Genomic DNA, 25,299 nt, shown 5'->3' on the forward strand with positions numbered 1-25,299 from the left:
TGGCAGGAGCTGCTTGTGGGCCGTGGAGCTGAGTTCGTGGGGCAGCTGAGCGAAGGAGTTCGTGGGGCGGCTGGCGGAGCGCAGCTGAGCGAAGGAGTTCGTGGGGCGGCTGGCGGAGCGGAGCGCAGCTGAGCGAAGGAGTTCGTGGGGCGGCTGGCGGAGCGGAGCGCAGCTGAGCGAAGGAGTTCGTGGGGCGGCTGGCGGAGCGGAGCGCAGCTGAGCGAAGGAGTTCGTGGGGCGGCTGGCGGAGCGGAGCGCAGCTGAGCGAAGGAGTTCGTGGGGCGGCTGGCGGAGCGCCGCTATGGAGCTATGGGGCGGTCAGCTTCAGATCACGTAAGGTGCCTCTTACCCCTGTCCCATTTCCACCCAGGTTGGGAGGTAAAGCTCCGCCGATAAACTTTCGAACTCTGGGGCTGCCCTGACCAGGGACAGAGACTTTTGGGGCATTGGACTTTTGGGACTTTGGGTGATTTGGGGTTGCTGGACTCAAGAACCAAAGGGAAAAGGGCATGCCCCAATTTGCCTGGGGTGGGGTTGTTTTTTGCTCATGGGTTGTGTTATGAATCCTGTTGGTGGTGTTTCCCCAACATAATGCCACATTGTTTCTCTCTGTTATTAAAAGACTTTTGCTACACTCAGACTATGTGCTTGCGAGAGGGGAAGTATTGCCTCTTGGAGGCGCCCAGCGGGGGTGGTATATATTTTTCCCAGGTCACTGGGTGGGGGCTCGAGCCGGTTTGCATTGTGTTATTGGAATGGAACCCCTAGATATTGAACCCGGCCCTTGTTGCTGCCAACTCTGACGGGCAGAAGGGTTACAGAAGCATGAGATTTAGTTGCTAGAATTTTAGTTGCATAATTACAAATGTATTTATAATCTGATCATAACATTATCCAGCATTTTGAAGAGGGATTCAGGAGTCTGGGAATGGAGGAGAAGAGACCTGGCTGCAAAGAAGAATCTTGCTAGGGAGTTCATTGTATTCTTAGGCCAGAGAAACATTCCTTGGCAGGATCCAAGAGTGAAATAAGACACTGGCTGTATTAGTCATAGCTGGGACGTGCTCTTTATTCCAAGGTGACAGCTGATGGCAGTAACAAAACATCTCCCTAGATACATTGTTTGGCAGTGATCCTCCTCCTGTTTTTCCAGCTGTAACTACCGTTACTCGATAAATAAATACCCCCCACCAACAGTGATGTGCAGAGCCAGCTTTCCTTCTCTCAGCCCCCTTGGCCCATCAGCTGTCTGCTCCCTCTCTTCCTCCCCTCTTCAGGACCAGGCCTCATACTGCAAAGATTTCCAAGGGGTCCTTGTCATAGATATAGTCTAAAGGTAGGGATAGATAGAGAGATTGGAGGGAAAGAAGGGGGAGCGTTTCCCCCTATAAAACCTTTTAGCTTTGTGCAAGAAGCTGGTCCCAGTGCATTTCTTCGGCTCCACACCAGACAACTGGTATTAATTGTCTCAGGAGAGAAGCCAAGATTTGAACCTAATCTTATCTATTGTCATTTTGATATCGTGCCTATAACCATGTTATCTAGGCATTATATAAAAACCTTTAGATAGATAGATAGATAGATTGATAGAGAGATAGATGAATGTATGGCAAAGAGCTTGCACTGGTGTGGTCAATGCTGTACTTGTTGGACCATGTTCTGCTCTCAACTAGGAAGATGCAACTCCCTGTAGTTTCAAAGAATGTTGCACCCACGTAGCAGAGAGCAGAATTTGATCCTTTCTACAGATGCATAGAGTACTTCAATCTCCAGGGATGTCTATTCCATTGCAGGCTTGGAAGGATTCATTTTTTATTGGTAAACACCAATTTCACCATACACACACAAACCAATGAAAAAATTGCCACTGATAATAATTGAAATTTACAGATCAACGGAGTAAGAAAAATGCTGCTTGAGCTCTTATTAGTTTAAGGATATTTGTACATTTTGACATACGATGGTGACAATTTGTGTTTTAATGGTTATAAAGCTTTAACTTTCTGAATCTTGTCGACTGCCATTAAATAATTATTGTCTGACCCCCTCCCATTTTCTGACTCCCCCAATAATTTCCCCAACTGTGAAAATTGAAACTCATAAACATTTTAAAAATGCTTAAAAGCCATACATTTGTGCCGCTGTGAAAATGTAAAATGATAAAAATTGAAAAAAACATGCTTAGAAATAAACATTGATATTATCCCATCAAAATTACAAAACAATAAAATAAATGTTCGGCCAAGCATATGTAGGTTTCTATATTGCACTCATCACTGTGTAGGTGAGCATCGTCCAGCAGGGCATTGAACAGTGTGACTACCATCTGTCATGTGTTTGTTCTTTTGTCCTCTCCAGAGGGGAAGAAGTGTGTGCAATGGGTGGAGAATTTTTTTATATATATAAAATACACACACACACACGCGCGTTTCAGAGTAGCAGCCGTGTTAGTCTATATTCACAAAAAGAAAAGGAGTACTTGTGGCACCTTAGAGACTAACACATGTTACTCTGTGTTTAGAGAAGTCAAGGTCAAAGAAGTGCACCTTGCACTTGGAGGAGAAGTGATGGGGTTTGTCTTGGTCCTTAGTTCCTATGGGAGTTCATTCCACAGGGCAGATCTACACTACTGCTTATGTCGATATAACTTATGTCGCTCAGGGGCGTGAAAACGCCACCCCGCTGAGCGAAGCCAGTTCCAGTAGCCTAAGCGCTGTCCACACCAGTGCTACGTCGGTAGGAGATGCTCTCTCGCTGATATAGCCTCTGCCTGTCACGGAGGTGGAGTAATTATGCTGATGGCAGAGCTCTCACCCAACAGCATAGAGCGTGTTCACCAGACTAGCCCTCAGTCTTGGGTTGGTCCCTATAGTGGGCCAGCTACCTCCCATGTGCCCCCTCTTGGCCTAGGGTCCTTCTACAAGCATCCTGCCTCAGTTTTCCCTCTTAGACTGTTCAAGAAACTGAAAAACACTTTTGTCCATTCCCATCCCTTGTCGGGTTGTGCTTTATTAAATTAACAAACTTTAAAATAAAGTTTCAAAGTCCATCCAAAAAGTCCATCCAAACAAAAGTTTCTCATGATTCCTCTTTGTAGGCCTTCCTGCCTGGGGTCTTTCCTGCTTTGGCAGGCACTTCCAGGCCCTCCTTGGCTGGTGTTTCAGTGCTGATGCTCAAGCCTAGCAATCTCTAATCCCTGAGCATTGCCCCTTCGTTGCAGCTTTTTGCTACTCTTTATAGGACAGTCATAGAATCATAGAATCATAGAATATCAGGGTTGGAAGGGACCTCAGGAGGTCATCTAGTCCAACCCCCTGCTCAAAGCAGGACCAATCCCCAATTATATCATCCCAGCCAGGGCTTTGTCAAGCCTGACCTTAAAAACTTCTAAGGAAGGAGGTTCTACCACCTCCCTAGGTAACACATTCCAGTGTTTCACCACCCTCCTAGTGAAAAAGTTTTTCCTAATATCCAACCTAAACCTCCCCCACTGCAACTTGAGACCATTACTCCTTGTCCTGTCCTCTTCTACCACTGAGAATAGTCTAGAACCATCCTCTCTGGAACCACCTCTCAGGTAGTTGAAAGCAGCTATCAAATCCCCCCTCATTCTTCTCTTCTGCAGACTAAACAATTCCAGTTCCCTCAGCCTCTCCTCATAAGTCATGTGTTCCAGACCCCTCATAATTTTTGTTGCCCTTCGCTGGACTCTCTCCAATTTATCCACATCCTTCTTGTAGTGTGGGGCCCAAAACTGGACACAGTACTCCAGATGAGGCCTCACCAATGTCGAATAGAGGGGAACGATCACATCCCTCGATCTGCTCGCTATGCCCCTACTTATACATCTCAAAATGCCATTGGCCTTCTTGGCAACAAAGGCACACTGCTGACTCATATCCAGCTTCTCGTCCACTGTCACCCCTAGGTCCTTTTCTGCAGAACTGCTGCCTAGCCATTCAGTCCCTAGTCTGTAGCTGTGCATTGGGTTCTTCCATCCTAAGTGCAGGACCCTGCACTTATCGTTATTGAACCTCATCAGATTTCTTTTGGCCCAATCCTCCAATTTGTCTAGGTCCCTCTGTATCCTATCCCTGCCCTCTGGCATATCTACCACTCCTCCCAGTTTAGTATCATCCGCAAATTTGCTGAGAGTGCAATCCACACCATCCTCCAGATCATTTATGAAGATATTGAACAAAACCAGCCTCAGGACTGATCCCTGGGGCACTCCACTTGACACCGGCTGCCAACTAGACATGGAGCCATTGATCACTACCCGTTGAGCCCGACAAACTAGCCAACTTTCTACCCACCTTATAGTGCATTCATACAGCCCATACTTCTTTAACTTGCTGACAAGAATACTGTGGGAGACCGTGTCAAAAGCTTTGCTAAAGTCAAGAAACAATATATCCACTGCTTTCTCTTCATCCACGGAACCAGTAATCTCATCATAGAAGGCGATTAGATTAGTCAGGCATGACCTTCCCTTGGTGAATCCATGCCACCCAGGTGTGGCTCACTCTGTAATCAGGGATGGCTAGCCCCAGCCCTCCAGCCCTTCAAGGGTGAGCCACCTGGTTACAGTCCTCAAGAAAGCTCTTTCTTCTGCCCAGCAAGCTTTACCCTTATGGCAGAGTTCCGCTGTGTTGTGTAATACCTTTTACCAGTGGAAAGGACTGATGGCAAGGTTGGATCAAGGTGAGGAAACAAAGTACAGGGCCAAATTTTCAAAAATAGCCACTGATTTCAGGTGTCTTGATTTGTAGATGCTCATTTCACCGTGGGCCTAGTTTTCAGAGGAGCCAAGCACCTGCCACTCCTACTTGCTTTAGTTGGAGTCGGGGAACACAGTACCTCTGAAAATCAGGCCCAAGATGGGTACCCAAAATTAGAGGGCCCTTTGGAAACTTTCGGCCCTACTGAATTAAAGGCGTAGAAACCCAGCCTAGTGTCTCCCAGGGAGGAAAAGGGAGTCCCTGCTGTATTTGAGATGTGGCTTCCTCCATAACCATTCTCATGGCCAGCCATCTGGCCCCATCCTATTGGCATATCACCTCTTTCCCTCCCTGTGGAAGGCAAGATTACCATATCAGCTCGAGCAGGGGGTGAGCAGTTTCGTTTGCTCTAACCTGTGCATTGAGGAGCTTTTTTCCACAAGGTTCAGTGGGTTCCTTGGAACCTTTCACAGAACTAGTGCCTAATGCCATTTCCCCTTCCTTCTGAGTTCCGTGCAAAAGCCATGGGCTCTAGTCAGGGTTCCTTGAACCTTTCCCAGCCCTTTTGCGAACCCAGAACCACAAACAATGGATTTTTTTTTTCTTTTTGCAAACAAAAAATCTTGGTTTTATTAAAAGCAAATACGTCTCTACATCTGCAGTTCAAACTACACTACCCAAAATAATGCCCTTCACCCTGACAATCAGCTGCCAGTAAAAAGATCCATTAAAGAGATCCATACATGGTTTTTATTTCGTAAAAAAAATAGTAAATCCTATCTCTAAACAGGGAACATCTAATGCCTAGACAGCAGAAGGAAAGATCAGAATGGGGGAGGTTGGAATGGACCTTCCTCTCATAGGGCTGCCAGCCCTCCAGGATGGTCCTGGGTTCTCCAGGAATTAAAGATTAATCTTCAGTTAAAGATTATGTCATGTGATGAAACCTCCAGGAATACGTCCAACCAAAACTGGCAACCCTATGCTCTAAGGGTGTGTCTACACTGCAATTAGACATCCACGGCTGGCCCGTGCCAGCTGACACGGGCTCACAGGACTTAGGCTAAGGGGCTGTTTAATTGCAGTGTGGTCCATTCCCTCCTTCCACCTCGCAAGGTCCTAGTCCTAGTCCTAACCCCAGGCTCTAGTCCATGCCTAAATGGCTACACCGCAAGCATTTTCTCACATGAGCGGTCCTTATGGGCCTATTTGTTCCATGAATTGGGCACCACTTCCGCTATCCTGGAAAATGCCAAAGTGGTACTGCCTGGGATTTTAAAGGAGTCAGGTGCTCAATTTCCACTGAATTTCAATGGGATTTAGGCATCTAACTCCCTTGTGCACCTTTGAAAATCCCAGCTGCTGTCTGGTAGTTTAAGGCACAACATTTAGAGGGGTTGGTTTGAAGGTTTTACAAAGCATATTAGCAACATAAATGTGTCAGTCCGTGTTCGAGGGTTGTTTTATTTCAGTGAATGCAGAGTCGGGGGGGGGGGGGAGTTGTGGGGAGGGGTATTTTGGAGGTGGGACAGATAAACATTTCCCTTCAGTACAGTTATTTGTACTCCAGTCATTGCAGCATTGTACAGGGGCATGAGAATCAAGAAGCACAATAGACTAAAAGCAGAAGATGAACCTGGCCATTTTCATTTCGCTGGCAGAGAGAAAGGCAAGTAATGAGCTAGATGGTGAGAAGTTAATGGCTAATGGTAAAAAGTCCAAACTGAGTCCTATGCAAAAATTAAACAGCAGGAATGACAAAAAGCCATTAGGTTTGTAAAAATTGTCCTGTTTTAATCATCTCAGGTGTTTTTCGTCACACAGGTGAGAATTTTTTTGAATGTATGCAAGCAAATTCTGCTCTCAGTTGCACTGATATAAATCCAGAATAACTCCATTGTCTTCAGTGGAGTGACTCTGAATTTACAGTGGCATAACAGAGCAGAAATTGGCCTATGAGATTTAACTTGTGTCCCCTTAAGGCCACCGTACAGCTGTAACCCCAAAACCCCAGCATTGTTGGAGAAAAAGAGAGGCAGGGATTCTCAGGTTAAAGGTGTATGGTAACCTTAAAGGGATATCCCATTGCATTGTGCAAAATTTTCCCCATACACCCTTTGCAAATGATATGTATGTTCAGGTACCCATCTTAATAAAATTAACCACCCCCAGGCTATCAGCTCTTGGTCCACCACATCAGGATGGATTGGTTTCATAGAATGACTTTATTTCACAAGCTTCTCTTTGTCTTAGTCGCTCTTTCCTTTTTCCTCCTCAGGATTGTCCCTCCAGATGCAGAAGGTGAGAGAAGAAGCCAAGGTCAGCCAGGCCAGGTAAGGCACCATCAGCATTGTCGCCATCTTGTTAATGGGGTACCAAGAGTACATGGTGCCAAGCACCAGGCCGTATAGGCACAGGATGTCCACCAGAGCCTGAAGAAGAGAGAAGGAAATGATTGAGGCATCGACCACTGGAATCGTATTCTCCCTATGCACTGTAAGAGTAACTCTTATCGAAGGCAGTCCAACGAGAGTAAGGCTGTTATGGACTCTCTTGTTGACAGTGTATTTTATAGGCTGATAAGCCATCCATGAATAGTGTGGCCCCCTTGAAGTTCATGGCCCTGCCTCTGGTTGGACTAGGGTGTGACGCTCAAGGAGGCTTATCTCTCGCCGTAAATTCTTAACAGAAAAATGCAGCAGCCAGAACACTGGCTCCCTAACCGCCCTGCTTTTCGGGTCAGGAATGCGAAGGACTGATAACACGGGTTAGAATCAAGTGCTGTGTGAGCAGATGCAGAGCTCTGCTAAGATGCCTTTACAGCTGACACAGGGTACAGCACTTCCTGGTGCTCGCTGTGGACCTTCCTAAAGGCTCCAAACCAGTGGCGCAGGACACAGACAACACAAGACAAATATGCACAGACACGATACCAGTTTTAGCTTATGAGCTCCAAAGAATAGGGGCGTCCAAGCCCAGTTCAAGGCAAGCTGAGCCCCGTAGAGGCCCAGCGGGATGATGGCTTTGCTGTTGAAGCCCCCTAAGTCATTCCACACCAAGTATGAAGCATAGCTGTGAAGAGGAAAATCACAATTAACATTTTGCTGTCCCACCTGGCTTCTCTCCACAATGCTGTGGGATCAGGCACTATTCTACCAGGAGGCACCGGATTTTGCGCCATAGAATTCTAATTACTGGAAGACAGCTCCAAGGGCAGATCCCACCCTAGCCAAAGGCAGCTCTTATGGCTTGTCTACACCGGGTTTTGAGGGTGAGGGGGCAGGGTTGCACCAATGTAGCTACACTGATGTAACCCCTAGTCTAGACATACCACACGGATGCAAAAGTGACTTGCAGTAATGGGTTTGCACCAGCACAGCCTTGGTGCACCTACATCTGTGGCCTGGCATCACCTCAGACTCATGATCTTTCTTATCTATTTAGGCAGTAAGTTCATCTGGCAGGGAATGTCTCTGTGTATGTGTACAGTGCCTAGCACATTGGGACCCTGATCTTACCTGGGTTCTCAAAGTTCTACAGTTGTCATCGTGATCCTCTGTGCAAAATAAACCCAGTGTAGACAAAGTCCCCGGCAAAAATAAAAGTTCCAGGTGGAGCCGATGAACTCAGCTCAATACCTAGTGGGGTGTTATGTTCCTCTTCTGAAAATAAACGTCCCTTTCCTGCCCACTTGGTCCATGAGAAGGAAAGCTCCAAAATGAGCAATGGAGGAGAGTGAAGTAACGTCTCCCCTAGAGATAAAGACCCACAGAAGCAGAGAAGGAGTAGTACACGGAACCTCACCCCATGCCTGTGTACAGAGAAGGAGTAGTACACGGAACCTTACCCCATGCCTGTGTACAAGGTAGTCCACATGACCGGGAACATTTTGTTGGGTGGACGCCAAGAGGGTTTCTTCAGGCTTTCAAACCAAGTAGGCACTTCCTTTCGTGTCAAGAACCAGCCAAGAAATCCCCCAATATGAGGCAAGGCAGAGAACCCAAAAGCATGAGCCCACATCCCTCCTTACTGGATTGAACTGCACTTTGGGTGGCTGGTCCGGGCCTTTTGTAACTGAAAAGCAATAAGTGAGCATCATTTACAAAGGACATTGGTTATTTCCATATTGACCAAGACCTTCCAGGTCTTTGCTTTACTCTAATCCCCACTCCCTGTCATTGCACCGGCTGCTGCAATTTCATTATTTACCTAACGTGGCTGCATTGAAACCATCCTTAGAAGACAGGACTGAAGACACTTTTCTCAGTGCTTGTCGAAATGCCACAGCTCACAGAGTGGGCAAACTCTCCTGCATGTATGCTGCTAGACCTCTCAATGCAGCTATTATCTCTCTGCTGCATGCTACTCTCAGTAGGAAAAAACAGGCAGTTTGTTGTGGGACCTCCATTTTCTTCTCTCTTCAGCTAATCTGTCACCATATATTTGTATTTTAAATAAACATCTGTAGTGAGCGTTTTTTCATCACAATATTTCAAAGTGCCTTACTAACATTATTTAATTCTTTTTGCTCTCCTGAAAGGCAGAAAGGGATTATTATCCCCCCATTTCGCAAAGGGGTAAACTGAGGCACAGAGGGGTTTATTGACTTGTCTAGATCATACAGTGATTCCCTTCCAGATCCAGGCATAGAACCAGAACCAAGGAATGTCGAGTCTCAATCCCCTGCCCTAACCATTACACACGCCCTCCCTTTTTAAAGACAGTCACACAGTCGTTACATGACTATGGGCAATGTCTAGCATCAGGGCTGAGTGTTCCCCAGTCCTCAACATGCTTCTCACCCTCAGGGGCAGATTGATATGTGCCTGTCTAGCCTCTCAGTGGACCAACCCTTTTCTTTTTGGATCCATTCATAACTTTAAATCCAATCTCATTAATCTGCAGGAATATGTGGAATGTTCTTCCTGGCAGTAAAAGATCATACCTATCACGCTTAGCATCACTGTGAGAGTCTGAGCAAAAGACTTCAAAAAGGTGGTTGTCTTTGGCAATGTAAGGGAGGGCAGGGGAAGGGGTTCAGAATACATCTTTCAGAAAAAAAAGTCCCTGGGCAGGGGTGCTGGAACAATTTCTATAGTGGGGGTGCTGATGATGGAAACCATGTATTTGGTGTTTGTTATTACTACTTCAAGGCAGGGGGTGTGGCAGCAACCCTTGCACCCCTAGCTGCAGCACCACTGTCCTTGGGAATCCATCTATTCTGTTACTTTGCACTTGTCGGGGGATATAGATCAGGAGAAGAGCACTGACCTGAACAGTCTTCTCAGTTTCGGACTTTGATCCAGAACTAACACTGACAGCCCATACTCATTATTAATATTATGCAAGAAAAGGTCATCTTAAAAACCCGGAGCCAGCAAGCAAAGGTCTGCATCAGTAAAGACCAAATACACACAGACGTCATAGCAAATAAACAAGACCTTTACCAGACAGTTTATGGACCAGAAAACCTGCCTTGCGCTGAGCAAAACAAGAGGAGTTGATCCTAATTTAAAATTATATAAGGGCACAGGCTGCATTTCAATTTCTCTGCCGCAGAGCAAATTGTTACTGCCAGGGTTTGCAAAACAAACAAACAAACAAACACTGGAAATGCTAGGCTAATTTGTTACAGATTGCTGAAGTAACTAAGGGGTGAAACAGACACTTAATTGTCATAACATTCTAATTTGAAACACAGCTGCTGATACTGACAAGGCTAAATCTATAGGAACAGCAGCCTTCACTCACCTTCTCCCAGTTGATTTTCCCCCTTCGCCAGGAAAACACAACAAGCAAACAGATGGATTTCTGAGGCCAGCCTCTGGCTCTGTTCCTGCTTCTACACAATGAAGAAATTGTCATCGGAGTTACGTTGAAGTAGCACACAAAGGGGCGCGCGTGTGTGGAGCCTGTAGTCTGAAAGAATTATTGAGGATTCCTTCAGTGGTGTTTGTGTAACTGTCTGCAGAGGGCGGATCCAACCTGTCAAATTCACACACACTCAGGCAGTATGTGAGACTCTACATCTCTGCTTGATCCGATGAGGGAATCCCTCTGAGAGTCAGTGAGGGTGTGTGTGTGAAAGAGAGAGAGAATGTGTTTATTCTGTTTGTGTATGTGGTGTGAATGCGTTGTGTATGAGAGACCATGTGTTGAGTACTTGAACATGCGTGAATGGTGTATATATGAGCGTTTGTGCATGTAAGAGTGTGTATGTGTATATGAGTGTTACGTGAAGAACTTGTGTGGCGGTGAGAATGTGTCCTGTATGTGGGATTGTGTATTTGTGTGCTAGTGCGTTAATGAGAGAGACAGATGGCCCGATCCTCATCTGGTGTAAATTGGAGTAACTCTATGGGTATCAATAGAGCTCTGCTGATTTGCACTAGCTCAGGAGCTGGCCCAGTGCAAGTCTGTCTTCTCTATGCACAACAGTGTGTGAGTGAGAGAGAGAACATGCTCTCTGTGTGTGAATGGGTGTCTGCAGTTTTAATCATCCATGTGCTGCATATCAGAACTTTCATTAACCAGAGGCTCTCTGTGATCTCCCCTCCACTTCCCTCTTAGCCAAAATTGGCAAAAGCCTCTTGAATCTAAAGTAAAGACATTACAAATGCATGTTAAATGGCAGAGGGAGGGAGGGAGAGACCTAGAAATCATTAGGAGGCTGCCTGCAAGGGGTGGAGAATTAAACACTAATTCACTTCTGCTATGGGTCATTACCTGAATTTCATGGTCTGAAGCAAGGTTAATGTCTCTTGGGGGAGTGTAATATTTCCATTATAACGCAGACCCAGTCAGATCCTTTAATTTTATTGCACTCAAAAGGAGCAGAAGAAAATTACTGTTTTGCGAAGGGTGGGGAGAAACCCAGACTCTTAGCGTACGTCTACACTGTGCGGTACTGAGTCTCAAAGACCAGGTCAGATGACGCAGGCTGCGGGGCTAAAAATAGTGGTGTAGATGTTCAGGCTTGGGCTACAGTCTGGGTTTTGAATCCCTCCCCACTCACAGGGACTCAGAGCCCGGGCTCCAGTTGGAGACCGAATATCTACATTGCAATTTTATAGCCCCGCAGCCCGAGCCCCATGAATCTGAGTCAGCAGACCTGGCCCAGCAGTGGCCGCACCATGGGTCTTTTATTGCAGTGTAGTCATTCCCTTAGCTGCTGTAAATCAGCGTAGCTCCATTGAAGTGTTGTGTTTCCATAGGGTAATTAAACTATCACTGTAAAATAAGACATGCAACACATACATTAATTGAACTATAGCCACTTGCATCTCATTTTTGGATCCCACCCCAATGAAGATGGAAATGGAAAAGCCCATCATTCAACAATGCTGCTATTGTGCATGACAGAGCAGTTTCTAGTGCGATCAGCCGGTTGGCTGCTGATGTTCCACTAGAGTAGGAATAATGCAGAGCACTGGCTCATGCTTCCTTCATGACTACGCTGGAAAGTACTCTGTCAACAATTTTTAGCTGCCAGTGTTTCCTTCCCAGGGACAGGGTGCAAAAAGATCACTATTCAGAGTAATCTGCTACTTGATGGATTTCGGTATAACCCAGATCATACCTAGGCCTGGGTCTGTCAAATTCCTAGCCCATTTTACAGATTAGGATGCTGGTGAAATTAAATATTTCATCTAAAAAATTAATGGCCCAGTTCATGAGAGCCCTGGCTTCACTGGCACAGAAGCTATAAAACCTCTATAACTGGCCATGGAGAATTTCCCTGTGTAGGCATATAGCTGGCATAATGGCACTATGTGACTCTCCCAGCAGCTTCCCATGTAGGGGTTGTTTTGGGGACATTGCTGGAGAAAAGGAGCATGCAGTGAGCATGCCATCAGAGCTGGGCAGCTGGAGAGCGGCACCTGCTGGCCAGGAGCCCAGCTCTGAAGGCAGCAGCACAGAAATACGGGTGGCAATACAATGACCCCCCCACTAAAATAACCTTGCGGCACCCCTTCCGCAACTCCCTTTTGGGACAGGACTCCCACTTTGAGAAACACCGGTCTCCCTCATGATATATGTATAGTATAGGATAAAAGCACACAAAAGACCAGGTTTCATGGGGGGAGACCAGATTTCATGGTCTGTGATGCATTTTTCATGGCTGTGAATTTGCTAGGGCCCTGTTCATCAGCCAGTTTAAATCCTCAGCTAGTGTGCACAGAAACAGCTCCATTGACTTCTACAAAGATATGCCGATTTATACCAGCTGAGGACCTGGTCCTGTGCATTTGGGATTTTTACATTTCTTTCCCTGCTGTTAGTTTTTCTTTCTCTCTTTGACACCCTCCGCCTTTCTGCCAGAGAAAGGATCTTGGGCAAGTCAGAACAAGGTACTGTTTACAAAGCAGCCTTTGTCAGTGAATTCGACTCACAGCCGGTATGAGCCAGAGACAGGGGGCGTAGACAGCATTTTTTATTTGGGGGGAGGTTAGTTAAAAATAATAAAATAATAGCTTATGAATATCGCTTTAATGAGCAGTTTTGTGCAATCACTAAATGTGTGCTTGTTTTAAAAAGTGTGCTAAATAAGCTTCCTTTCCAAACTCAATGTTTCCTTTGTTTATTAATGCAATCCTTAAATTGTTTTAGAGGCCTAAAGCCCCACTAAGTGCCCAGCTGTCAATGTCATGAACAAGAGGCCTTTACAGGAAAAAGCAAAGCCGTTCTGCGTGTTTTTGCTGGGCCCACAGCACACCCACCCAATTGGTCCATTCAGAGAGAATATTTCCCCCTCGTGTTTTATGGCAGCATTTGCAAACCCAGCCTCCTACATTGTACCTTTGAGTGCGCTACATGTAAACAAGCCTTTGTACTAGCCTCCAGCGTTTGGGACGGGCACTAAGCAAGTCAATGTTAATTAAAGGAAGCACCAGCACTTTAAGGTATTGCGGTGAGTAATCTTATGAGTTGCATCACGGGAGAGGAACAAAGGGAGGGTGGAAAGCTAGAGCCTGATAGAGTCTGATAGAATCACTGCTAAATACTTAGCCCATCAGCATTGCTGTTTGTGATTTGCAGGGGCAGTGGCCCTGGGACGGCCAGAAAAGATCTCCCTGGTGCTAGTCTGGGACCTATTGGACTCTCCCCAGCTCTCCGGCTCAGAGGCCCTCATCAGTCCTGTTGTTTACTGCAGGCCCCATGGGACCCAGATTGTTCCGGAAACCCTGCTTGCTGGTGTTCAAGCACTGTTCAGGGAACGCGACCCAGGCCCGGGCTTGCACCAGTAACACTGACCTCCTCAGCAGCAAGACCTGGCATCCCGTCTGGGTCAGGGAAGGGATGAGGGCAGAGACCACGAGTGATGAATGCCGGATACACCTCTCTCACTTCAGGTCAGTGCTTTTCTTCTGCTTTCCCAAATGTCTGCTTTGCATCACCATACTTAGCATCCCAACCAGCTTTCCGATCTGTGGGACCAGTTAGGAAGCAGTGTTATCTAGAGATTAGAGCAGGAGATTGGAACCTCAGGACACCTGGATTCTAGTCTCAACTTTCTCACTGACTCGTGGTGTGAGCTAGGGCAAGTCATTTCCAGCAGCATTTTCCAGGAGGGTGTCTAAAATCAGGCACTTAAATCCATATTCAGAGAGTTGAATTAGTGGCCTGACTTTCAGAGGTACTAAGTACCCAGAGACCCCATTGGCTTCAATGGCTCAGCCCCGTTAGAAATGAGGCTGTTTATCCAGCTGTTTAACTGGCCTTGTACCTCAGTGTAACTCTATATAATGTGTATTGTGGTGCTTGGTGCTTTCCTGAGACACACTTCAGAGCAATAAGAAAGTCTCCCTCATGTGCTGGTCTGTAAGGAATCTCACTGCAGGGCCCGGAACCTGCTGGGGCAGAAAGCAGCTGCTCCTTGTGGGCTGGAAGGCCAGGAGGAGATGCGATCCCTATGGGGATCATAACACTAACCTGCCTCACTCATGCCGTGGGAGGCTGGGCTGTGAGATGCTTTGAGATTCCCAGCTGGAAGACGCGTGTTTCTGTTCATAATACTGGAGTTAGTGCCGTTTCATTGGCATGTCCAAGAGCCGCATTTGGTTCTTATAACTCTTTACCAAAGCCCTGAGTTATCCCGTCCCCCTTTGATTTCAGCTGTCCACACTTTGGCCCTGATTCTGCAATGCAAATCGGGAATAACTCCAGTGAGATTCATGGTGTAAATCCTGAGTGAGAACAGCATCCGAGTCCTTTAGTGCAGGGTTAGTATCCACGCGGAATGCACCAGTGCCCTGATTGAGCACAACTTCGGTCACCCTACAGCATTGGGCAGATATTGCAAACAGTGTTCTGTGACTCTTCCTCCCAGTTCTTATACACACTTGCTTTGCCCGGGTTCACGCCTGTCTTGTGTTCACTTCCCTCAAATAGTCTAACGAACAAGTTGACTGTCCATGAACAGAGCAAATTTCAAGCAACTATTGGGCAATTCCCAGAGAGGGGATTGTGAATTTGTAAAATACAAGTGTAACACACCCTGCCATAATGTAGTGCTGTCTCCTTTCATAGAGGTTTATGAGCCCATTACTGGGTTTGTGCTAACAGAGTTGGATCTTTTCGCTCAGGCAGGACAGGCTCATGCTTTTAGACCCAGACCTCCAAGGTTCAATCCCAATCCAGGGGAATCGGGTCACATTACACAGGTATGCACCTTGACTGTCTGATACAAAGAGTATCAAAGAATCAAATCCAATCAAAGAAGAGGAAGATACCATGTGACCCATGTAGCTATTCAAAATGTTCTAAATTTTAAATGCTTCCAAGAAGCCACCTGCAAATCAGCAACACAGCAAGAAATAGTCAAGGACACTGTTCAGAGAACGTTAGATAAAACATTAGATAAAACGTTGTCTGCTTACAGATGATTCATGAGGAGGAAAAGCAAAACTGGTCTAATAAATAATCTGTTAAGAAGTATTCTTCCAGTTTTATCACTAATGCACTGTTGCTATAGGGTACATTAGGGATTTTTATTGTGAATCATTGAGTAATGCAATATTCCTATTTCTGCTGAGAGATCAAAGTCCATGTATCTCAGTGCTCCCGGTTCCCAGGGGATCATAGGTATCAGGAAAGAAGTGAGATTGGTGAATCCATTGCTGTGCATGAGAGAGGGAGCAGGTACTAGATATTACACTGACATTACACTGAATCTCAGCCAAAATGCTGAGGTTTTTCCAGGCAGGTGACAAAACTACAAGTGTCAAGCAAAGAAAACTCATCTGTGACTTGAGAAGTTGTATTTATTTTATTGCTGTTAAATAAAATTATGATGACAATAAAAATCAGTGCAGCATTCTTGGCTCGTGCCAGTTCTTGTTTCACTTCCCGGTAACTAACCAGAAAAGCCCACAGACTTTGACCTGTGACAGTGCCTAGATATGAATGACTGGGGGCTGAGAAGAGTGCATTGCCAAATGTCATGCCCAGGGAGTATCTTTCCATGCAGCTCAGTGGGTCTTTGGAACAACCAGAGAAGGGACAATTGTGAGAAAATTCTGACCATGATTTACATGGAGCCTGGTGCTGGCTAAGAAAGGACTTTAAGAGCCAGGTCCTCAGCTGGTGTAAATCAGTGTAGCCCTACTGAAGTCAATGGAGTTGCATGGGTTTACACCAATTGAGGATCTGACCTCGAGAGCATAGTGAGTGCTGTGTGGATCCCCATGCACAATCAGTCGTGCTCAGAGTCACGCACCTCACTGTCAAGTCTCAGTGCTTTGATTCAAGGAACCTAGGGACCAAACAGGGCCTTTACTAGTGGAAGTCATGCTAGGCATCATGCTGAACCAGTGTCATTTTAGAGCTTGACTGTAACCACTTTGCCCATTGCAGGCTGGAAAAACATGGATGACAGCAGCTGCCAGTCCATTCCTCACCTCCACATCGGGCACGGAAAATGCCCGTTTCGCTCCTTTTGTTTCTGGAGGAAGCAGGTAGCCTCCGGTCTGCAGCAGTTTGCCTGACTCTGTGGTTTCTGTCAGTGTAATTGTTCTTGGCCATTTCTCATTCAGAGCAGCCCGTGGAATTAAAAAGTCTCTTTGAAGGGTGTCACCTAGTGGTTAAACCAGGGGGCGCTGGAAAACCAGACTCCTGGGTTCACTTCTGGGCTCTATTATTATTTATTATTTGTATTGCTGGAGTGCTCAGAGACCCTAGTAACACACCAGAACACCATTGTGCCAGGCATTGCACAGTAGAACCCAGAGTTACGAACCCCTTGGGAATGGAGGTTGTTTGCAACTCTGAACTGTTCATAACTCTGAACAAAACGTTCTGGTTGTTCTTTCAGAAGTTTACCTGAACATTGACTTAACACAGGTTTGAAACTTTACTGTGCAGAAGAAAAATGCTGCTTTTAACCTTCATAATTTAAATGAAAGAAGCACAGAAACAGTTTCCTTACCTTGTCAAATCTTTTTTTAAACTTCCCCTTTATTTTTTTAGTAATTTACATTTAACACAGTACTTACTGTATTTGCTTTTTATTTTTTTTGTCTTTGCTGCTGCCTGATTGTGTACTTCCGATTCCAAATGAGGTGTGTGGTTGAGTGGTCAGTTCGTAACTCTGAGGTTCTACTGTATAAACACAGAACAAAAAGACAGTCCCTGCCCCAGGGGTCTAGGAACATTATCTAATGGGTATAGCAAGGGACTATGAGTCAGAGGACTGGTTTTATTCCCATCTCTCTCATGGACTCCTTTTGTGACTTTGGGCAAATCACATCTCTTCTCTGTGCCTCAGTTTCACCCGCTTCAGAATGGGTGCAATAAGTACCACTTCCCAGGGGGTTGCCAGGGCTAACGAATGAATGGCTGCAGGATGAAAGGCATTTCAGAAGGGCAAAGTATTTAATATTTGCTAAGCAAGGGAAAAAAGAAACAGGCTCAGGTTTCTTTTCTTTATTATGACGAACGTTAACTGTTTAGTTGGGGTTTTATTGAGATCATCGTTTTTTCTGAACTGCTGTTTTGACTTGTTTATTTTCTTTCCATTTGAGCCAATCAGAATGAAGAATGGACAGCACTGACCAATGAAGTCATTGTTACAAGGCACAGATAGTGTGAGTTCTAGACTTCTGTCTAAATAGCTACTCTTCCTGCTCAACCCAGCTACCGACCTAATCTAGCTAGTGAACCTAGCTACCTACTTCACCTGTTTACCCATCTCTTCTGTCTACCTGCCTGTGTACATACACCAGCACCTGCCTGTACAAAGTCTACTGAACCTAGCTACCTGTCTAATCTGTTTAACCTAATTTAATCTAGCTACCTAGCTACTCTGTCTACATGCCTGTTTACACACCCCCAACTAATCCCTGCCTTCCTACCCACTTAACCTATCTACCTACTTAATGTACTTCCCTGTCTATCTTTATACCTAATTATCTCTTTACTTCCCTCATTAATACTGTTTACCTACTTACTCTGTCTACATACTCTATCTAGCTAATCTACCTACCTAATCTATTCTGGGCATTTATAATGTGCCCATCACCGTAGAACCTGGGCAGCAATATCTGTATGTGCCAATCTGTGTTATACCTGAAGCACTAAGCTGCCCCATGCTGAGGAGGAGACGGTTTTCACTGTCCAGCATGCACCAGCCTGCGGTTATTTCTCTGTGCTTATGAGCGTTAAGCTTCAGTGTTTTCTTTCACACAGCCCATCTGACCTGCTGAGACCCAAAGATGCCATTTCCAGTGAGAGATGGGTCTGAGTAGCAGTAGTTCAGATCTGTTCCAAACAGCCTCAAAACTCAGGGCAGCTCAGATCCAGAGGTTTTGTTCGGCCCATGATAGAGCTAAGAAACTAGTCACAATGCCCAGATCTGGATTCAGACTTGCCCAGCATTCCTGGTTCTTGGATCTTGAATTCTGGCCCACGTCAGTGTCTGTTTAAATTAGTCAAAAAAGAATCTTTAAAATGATGTGGCCTTTTATTTCTGTTGGTAACTTAATTCAGCTCAAGAGAAGAAGCCCAAGCTAGTGTTATAAGCAGGAGGCAGTATGGATTACAGAGACAGTTGACTTTTTTATTAGGGCCATTTATCTTTTGTAAAATTTAACCTTCCCCTGAACAAAGAAAGTGAGCGGTGGCAGGGTAGCATGTGTATATTAAACTTGTCAGCTAAGTCAGTCGTTCAGAATGAGATCGCATGACCAGGAATACATTGTAACCTCACTTGGGTTTCACTGTGATGGCTCTGAAGTGCCAGTCTGGCAGCTCTGCAATAAAGGTATTTATAGAAGATGGGAGCAGTGGCTGGGGGATATTGTAACAGTGAGGTTTCTGAAGGCTGTTAGCACTGGGAGGAGCCTGAGCTCCACTTCTCTGCACCAGCAATTGTTAAATGGCGCCCAGAGCCCCCTGATTCCCAGGGATTCATGCCATGCTCCACTGGCGGAGGGGATTGGCTTTCCCACCGGCTGCACCGCCTCACACTCTATTTCTTCAGCAGCATGCAGTCTTTATCGCCTACTTTTATTACAGGGGTTCCAGAGGTAGGATCCCTAAATCCAGGCCCCTGTAACATGTTTCAATGGGAGTTGGAGTGAACAGGCTTTGGTGCTACAGTGATGGGTGCTATAGAAAACTCAGAGACAGAGAGATACCCTTGCAATGTCCAGGGGATGGGGAGGTATTGAGCAGCTCTGATTCACAGCTAACCTGGCGAGAGGATGGTGGCCTTTGTTTTATATTCAGGCTAGGCAGTTGCATCTAACTTCAGTGCCCAAAGCTGCGAGTTTTACGCTTCAGTCGTGCCCACCATACCCAGGCGTAGTGCCAACTAAGGCCAGCTTTAAATCTGGGGACCGTATTAATTGTATGCTCTCCCCACTAAACACATGAGTGTGTGTGTGGGGTGGGGGATGTACAAAAGACTGAACAATCCTGCCCCTGGAGTAGAGAAACAATCCCACTAGCCATGCAGAACTTCGTGAAGGGTTGGTAGCAGCGCTCAGTGCAGGTGTGGGAGGAATGTCCTCCAGTTGGCACAGGGGAACAGCATTAGCTGTAGAGGCCCAGATCCTCAGCTGGTGTAAATCAGTGTCTCTCTTTTGAAGGCAGTGGAGCTATGCCGATTTACACCACTTGAAAATCTGGCCCTGTATGTAAGCGCAGGATGAGAGCGAGGAGGAAGTCGTTTCTGGCACAAGGGCAGGCTGCATTCACGATCACTCCTGGCCCTGCATCAGGAGCCACAAGTCTGAACTTCCATGCACCCTCATTCCCAGCCCTGACTCAGCAACGCGATATTACCAGCTGGGTACAAAGTCCTCCCATAGGCTGCTTTCGCTGACTCAGTCGCCACTCCGAAGCTGTTAGCGCTCTGGGGCTAATTTTGATCATAGCCCCATCAGCGTAAGGCCACTGGCTGCAACGTATTGGCACTGGTGTGCACGAAGCAGACACAGGCTCTCTGCCATTGCACCAATAATCTCAGAGCCAGGATGTGAGCCAGCCCTGGGAAGGCTGTTCCCCAGGGCACGCATGCACAGTTCAGCGAAATGACTCTTACTCTGCCCTGTCTCTCTCATTTTCCCCCTTGCTTCAGGGCCTGGAGACGAAGTATGTGGAAATCTTGCGATTCCAGGCCCCAGGGAGCGGCTTTCCGGAGACCAGAATCTCTTCCACCCCTCACTGTAACAGGCAAGTATGGGGTCTGCTGAAGAGAGGTGATTTGTACCTTACTTCTAGCGGCTGCTGGGCTGGGAGCAGTCTCCTTCTACCGAAAGCACTTCTGCCCCATTCCTTACAGCAACTCTAACTGGGGGAGGCAGGAACCGTGGTAGTCATGAGTTTCCCGTCCTAGCCTGTATCCCCCACTGGGTGACATAGGCTGGGACTGGCATATCTGAAGGCACATACCAGCCAAAATTCTAAGGACCCGTGAACTCAGATCAGGAGACTTGAACTCCGTAGCCGCCTGGAAATCACTGGTGCAGAAACAGATCCATATCGATGGGGCTGGGAAGCAGTATCCTCCGTCTCAGAGGCGATGGTCCACCTCAGTATTGCCTGGCCCACAATGGGCGCAAGTAGTGGGTTCTGTGAATGGTCCACCTCAAAGGGACGTGGTGGCTTCTATGACCCAGACAAGCCAGAAAGCTAAAGCTAAAGCAGTGCCAGTGATGGGCTGGGGTGTAGAAGAGTCAGTTCACTGAGCTAGCACCAGGCCTTCAGCTTCAGTGATCCCACCTGGCTGGGTGACGCTGAAAGAGCTGTGTGTTTTCTCCCTTCCAAAATCCCCCGCGAGCTCTTTGAGCAGCTACAGGTGCTGCTGGATCCAAATAGCATCAGTGAGAACAGCTGGTGCAAGCTGGCATCCAGGCTGGGCATGTGCAGAATGAAAATCAGATAACTTGCAAGACTCATCTCAGGTTAAAGGAGCAGGATGGGATGGGGGAGAGAGGAGACCAGGTAGGATCAGGTCTCAGTGAGGGCAAGTACAGTACAGTACTACTGCGTTTGTGTTAAACAGAAGGCAAAGGCCCTGTATTTGGATGCTGTTCTGTAGCAGGTTCATTATAAAAGGAGAGGTAGGGAAGGGGGCAGAACTAAACAGCAGGAGCCCAGAGATCTGGATTTGATATTCAAGAAAAATAATGGGGAAGACTGTGTATAGTATATAGTTAAAGTACCTTATAAGTGCTAAGTACCATAATTACAGCCCCCTGTGGCCTGTTCCATCCTACCTCCCATCACTCAGCTCCACCATGTAACCCCTCTCTTTCCACCATCATTTCACGCCTATCAGCTACTGGTAGATATTATTGCCAACCAGGCTAGCTCTTCACCAGGAAGCCAGTGGCAGCTCTGGGTTTTGTATGTGTCAGAAATGTCCCTGTGTGGCCTGCCGCCGATAACACTGGCCACTTGGAATGATCCCCCTTCGTGTTCCTCTGTTATTGGTTTTCACCAGCAATTTCCCTTGTTGATTGTCTTGAGTCAGCAAGGTGTGGTCCTCTCAGAGATAAGATCCTCATCCTCCCAGCCAGTAGAGCCGAGGGGGTGATGACACAGCACATACTTATGCAGCTGTCCTTGGCCAGGCAGAGGGGGTATCCTTGGGGGCCAGAGGGGATAGTGCACCAGATCTCAGCCAGATGGGAGACTGGGCCCGGAGGATATCTCCTTCTGTCTCATTCTAGGCTTCAGTAATTACTGGAATCCAGAGTTCGCTTGGGACTGAGCACCTGCAGCTCCCGTTGAAGCCAAGGGTAGCTGTGGGTGCTCAGCACCGTCGAACATCAGGCCCTATGTAACAAGTCTGGGAACAAGAGAGCCCGTGTGATGTTCTGGACAGGCAGGCAGAGCCTGAGAGGCTGCCCTTACCGTGAGATGATGGAATTGCACTTTGGCTCCTTCACGCTGCATTGCTGGGGTTCTGGTGGCACAGAGTCCAGCTGAAAGGCCATTCGGGGCAAGCGACCAAGGTGGGAGGGGCACCTACCTGAGCATACTCTGGCATCTGGGCCCCGCACTTATAGGGCTCTGTGGGCTAGTCTTGCTGAGGGAACCAGAAGCTCCATGCTCCTGGAGCGAGAGGGGAATTCAAGGGCTGATTCAGGAGTAATGCCACGGTGAGTGCTCAGCAGCTCTGAGAACCTAGTCGAGATTGCGCATCCAAAACTGGAAGAATATGGAATCATTGGCCACTGTTAGAAAAGGTGGCTGTGTGCGCCAGGACCACTAAATGATCACTCTATGTGGTCTATTTGCCCCCTCCCCAGGCCAGCTTGGGGGGATTTCACCTTCCTCTGCAGCGTGTGGGTCACTTGCCAGGATTGGCTGGGTCTCTCTCCATCATTTCCTTGCCATTGCAGTGCCTTGAGCACTGGTGCATCTCAGTCCTTCCTGTTTTCTGCCTGTGGCACAGAACAGCCCAGTCTCCTGGGGGCTGTAGTACTTTGGTCTCACATCTGTGGGTGGGTTTAGTGTGCGGGTGCTGGGTGATACTGGTGGCCTGTGATGTGCAGGAGGTCAGACGAGATGTTCTGGTGCTCCCTTCTGGCCTTAAGCTCTACGGATTTCAGTAAACACTTTTTCTGGACAACAGGCAGAGTGGTGAAGACACCGACTGGAATAGCTACTGCTTCAAGCTAAGTGGAAAGTTAATGATGAAATCTGCTTTTCCCAGCAAAAGCTGTGGCGGAGAGTTTCCAGGCAGTCCTAGAGAACTTAAATGCGGTTTTATTTAATGAATGTGTCTAAATCCCCTTTGAAAATCTCAGGCCACGTTTTGTCCTGAGCAGGCGTCGCATCTGTTTCCTGTGATTATTCACAGACTAGTTCAGAGTCCCAGCTAACTTGGGCAGCTAGGATTCTGCTTGGAAAGTCAGCATGTGAAATAACACTAGCCAGAAACCTGGACTATGAACTGACGGATCCTCGGCCTGATTCTCAGAAAACAAGTGAAGAGATGCACCAGAGAAACAGGATTTTGCAAGGATCTGAGCTTAATAATTATTCCCACAGTGGACCAGCCTGTTGGCTTCCCCACCTTTCATCTGTTTTTCTGTCAGTCTTGTGGAAGACTGGTTATACTCTTGAGGTCAGCCAGCTGACTGGAGGCTGTGGGGAGAGAGGCTAGACTTATCGCTCCAGTGCCCTGAGTGGTTACCCTTCTGACTGGAGGTTCCCTTGTGGTGGGAGAGGAATTTGATCTCCCCTGATCAGCTCCAATGCTCGTTGACAATGGGAGGTTTGCCACGGACTGCAAATGGGTGTTGGATCAGGCCCCGTGTTCCCATTTGCTGCTGGGCTACGCAAACACACAACCACTGGCCTCCCCACTCGGACCGTTGTATAGAAAGAATGACATCCTTGGTCAAGTTGCCATGGGAGAAAAGTTTTGGCTCAGAAATGAATCTCTCTCCCGTTTAATTGTGATTTGAACAGTTCGCACTTGTATAGCGCTCAGAGCGCTTTGCAAGGGCAGGAGAGATTTATTTATCCCCATTTTATAAATGGGGAAATGGAGTCACTATGGGGATGTGGATGTGACCTGCCCAAGGATAGAGGGAGTCATTGGTAGAGCTGGGAATGGAACTCAGGTTGCTTGAGTCCCAGTCCTGCACTAGCCACTGTCTCCATTTGAGCCTTGTAGTTCCCCACCGTCTCCCCGATTCTGCTTGGTCCAAATGCAGTCGTGTGGAAAGCCTGGATGTTCTGACTGGTCTTCCTTTCGGCAGGTATTTTGCATGCCAGCAAAGCCCAGCGGCTGCCATCTTAGAGGTCTTTGAGGAGCAGAACGGGAACCTGAGGGATCTCTACATCATCATGGTGGCCATGGGCAGGTCAGACTGCGCCTTGGTCATTGAAGGTTTCCTGAATGGAAAAAGCAGAGGGCACTGTTGCACGCTGGCCACCAGTGCCCCTAGCCAGGCAGGCATAGACAGACCTTGGAACATGAATGGCAAGAGCACAGGCAGCCCACAGCCTGGTCCCCTAGGACAAGGATCCTGCCGTCGAGAGCTTACGAAAGGAGAACGTTTAAGCTGCAGTGGCTGGTGCTCCCCAATCTGCACTGGCTTTCCCCTCCACTTGAATTCTGGAGGCAGGCTGCATAGATGCTAAGGAGGACTCTGGAATGAGCTGGAAGAATCTCACCCCTGCACCATTGCGAGCAACAGGAGCACAGAGAGCCCTGCAACTCCCTCCCTGTTGGCTAGACTCAGCTTCTCCATGCACGGACACTTGTGCCCAGTTACAGCCTGTGGTCACTCCCCACCCATCCTGGTTTTTCCCTGACATCTGGGAAGCCTCTTGTGCTCTCTCCCGGCCATGTGGTTAGTAGGCAAGCTTGAGGGGGACATTTCTGAGGCTCGCCAGTGAAGCAAAGTGTCTAAGGGAGGGCACCAGACTCGTGCTTCCAGGCAGCAGAAGGGGGAGCAGGGTACATAGAGAGCAATCTCTGTCTGTCAAGGGGAGGGACGTCGTCGTTCTGCTTAAAGGTGAAGAACTGCAGCAGCTCTTGTGTTTGGGGGACAGCGTGAGACCAAGCATCCTCTGAGCTGGGACCCCTCTTCCTCGCTGGGTATGCATCCCCCTTGTGGGCTAGCTCTGCTCCTGTTAATGGAAACAGGAATGCTCCTCCCAGCTTGCCCAAGGCAGTCCCTTAATTTGACAGCACTGCCCCATTGGGGGTGGCTCGTGACATTGTAACTGCTACCGCTCAGTAGCATCAAGTATGCAGCCTTTGGGTTTTTTTGGAAAGCTGGTACTTTGTGCAAGGGTCTCTCCCTCAGTGAGCAAATGGGCTTGCTGTGGAGTGGAGGAGATGGCATCCTAGCCCATGCAGCAAGTGTAGGGAATAGACAGGGTCTGGCTCTAGTAAACACGACGTTCTAGACCCCTAACTGCAGGTTGCCCATGTCCAGTCCACAAGCTGCAACCGCCTTGCTCAACCAGGCATCCTTAGGCCCTCATAGGCTTGGCTAGGCCAGCGCACCCCTGGGGAGGGAGAGAGAATCATTATCTCCCATCTACAGCTAGAATGTGTGGGAGAGTAGGGACCTGAACCCGAGTTGCAGGCTAACACCCGAACCAC

General features: G+C 47.4%; 2 protein-coding genes across 3 annotated transcripts; one reads left to right on the plus strand and one right to left on the minus strand.

Annotated features, from left to right (window-relative positions):
- Positions 1-6,494: 6,494 nt before the first annotated feature.
- On the minus strand, positions 6,495-10,820 carry TSPO2 (translocator protein 2). Of its 2 annotated transcripts, none has more exons than XM_084611471.1 (4): positions 10,473-10,820; positions 8,569-8,795; positions 7,655-7,793; positions 6,495-7,153 (listed from the first exon to the last, which is right to left on the minus strand). In XM_084611471.1, exons 2-4 carry the CDS (start codon positions 8,739-8,741, stop codon positions 6,971-6,973), a joined length of 495 nt encoding a protein of 164 aa, XP_084467597.1. In that variant the 5' UTR covers positions 8,742-8,795; positions 10,473-10,820; the 3' UTR covers positions 6,495-6,970. The 2 variants fall into 2 exon arrangements, with proteins under 2 accessions (XP_084467597.1, XP_084467598.1); XM_084611472.1 differs by lacking the exon at positions 10,473-10,820 and adding an exon at positions 8,931-9,110.
- Positions 10,821-12,483: 1,663 nt separating this feature from the next.
- On the plus strand, positions 12,484-25,288 carry UNC5CL (unc-5 family C-terminal like; the record flags this gene model as incomplete). The annotated part of the gene is given in 9 exon segments (XM_084611580.1): positions 12,484-12,517; positions 13,761-13,894; positions 13,896-14,160; positions 14,838-14,887; positions 16,547-16,678; positions 17,752-17,804; positions 19,201-19,246; positions 20,191-20,396; positions 23,942-25,288. Coding segments are annotated over 9 exon segments (1,305 nt in total). The 3' UTR covers positions 24,327-25,288.
- Positions 25,289-25,299: the final 11 nt, after the last annotated feature.

This window comes from Lepidochelys olivacea (genome assembly GCF_965140295.1).
Source record: "Lepidochelys olivacea isolate rLepOli2 genome assembly, chromosome: 21".
In the NCBI taxonomy this organism is placed as follows: Eukaryota; Metazoa; Chordata; order Testudines; family Cheloniidae; genus Lepidochelys; species Lepidochelys olivacea.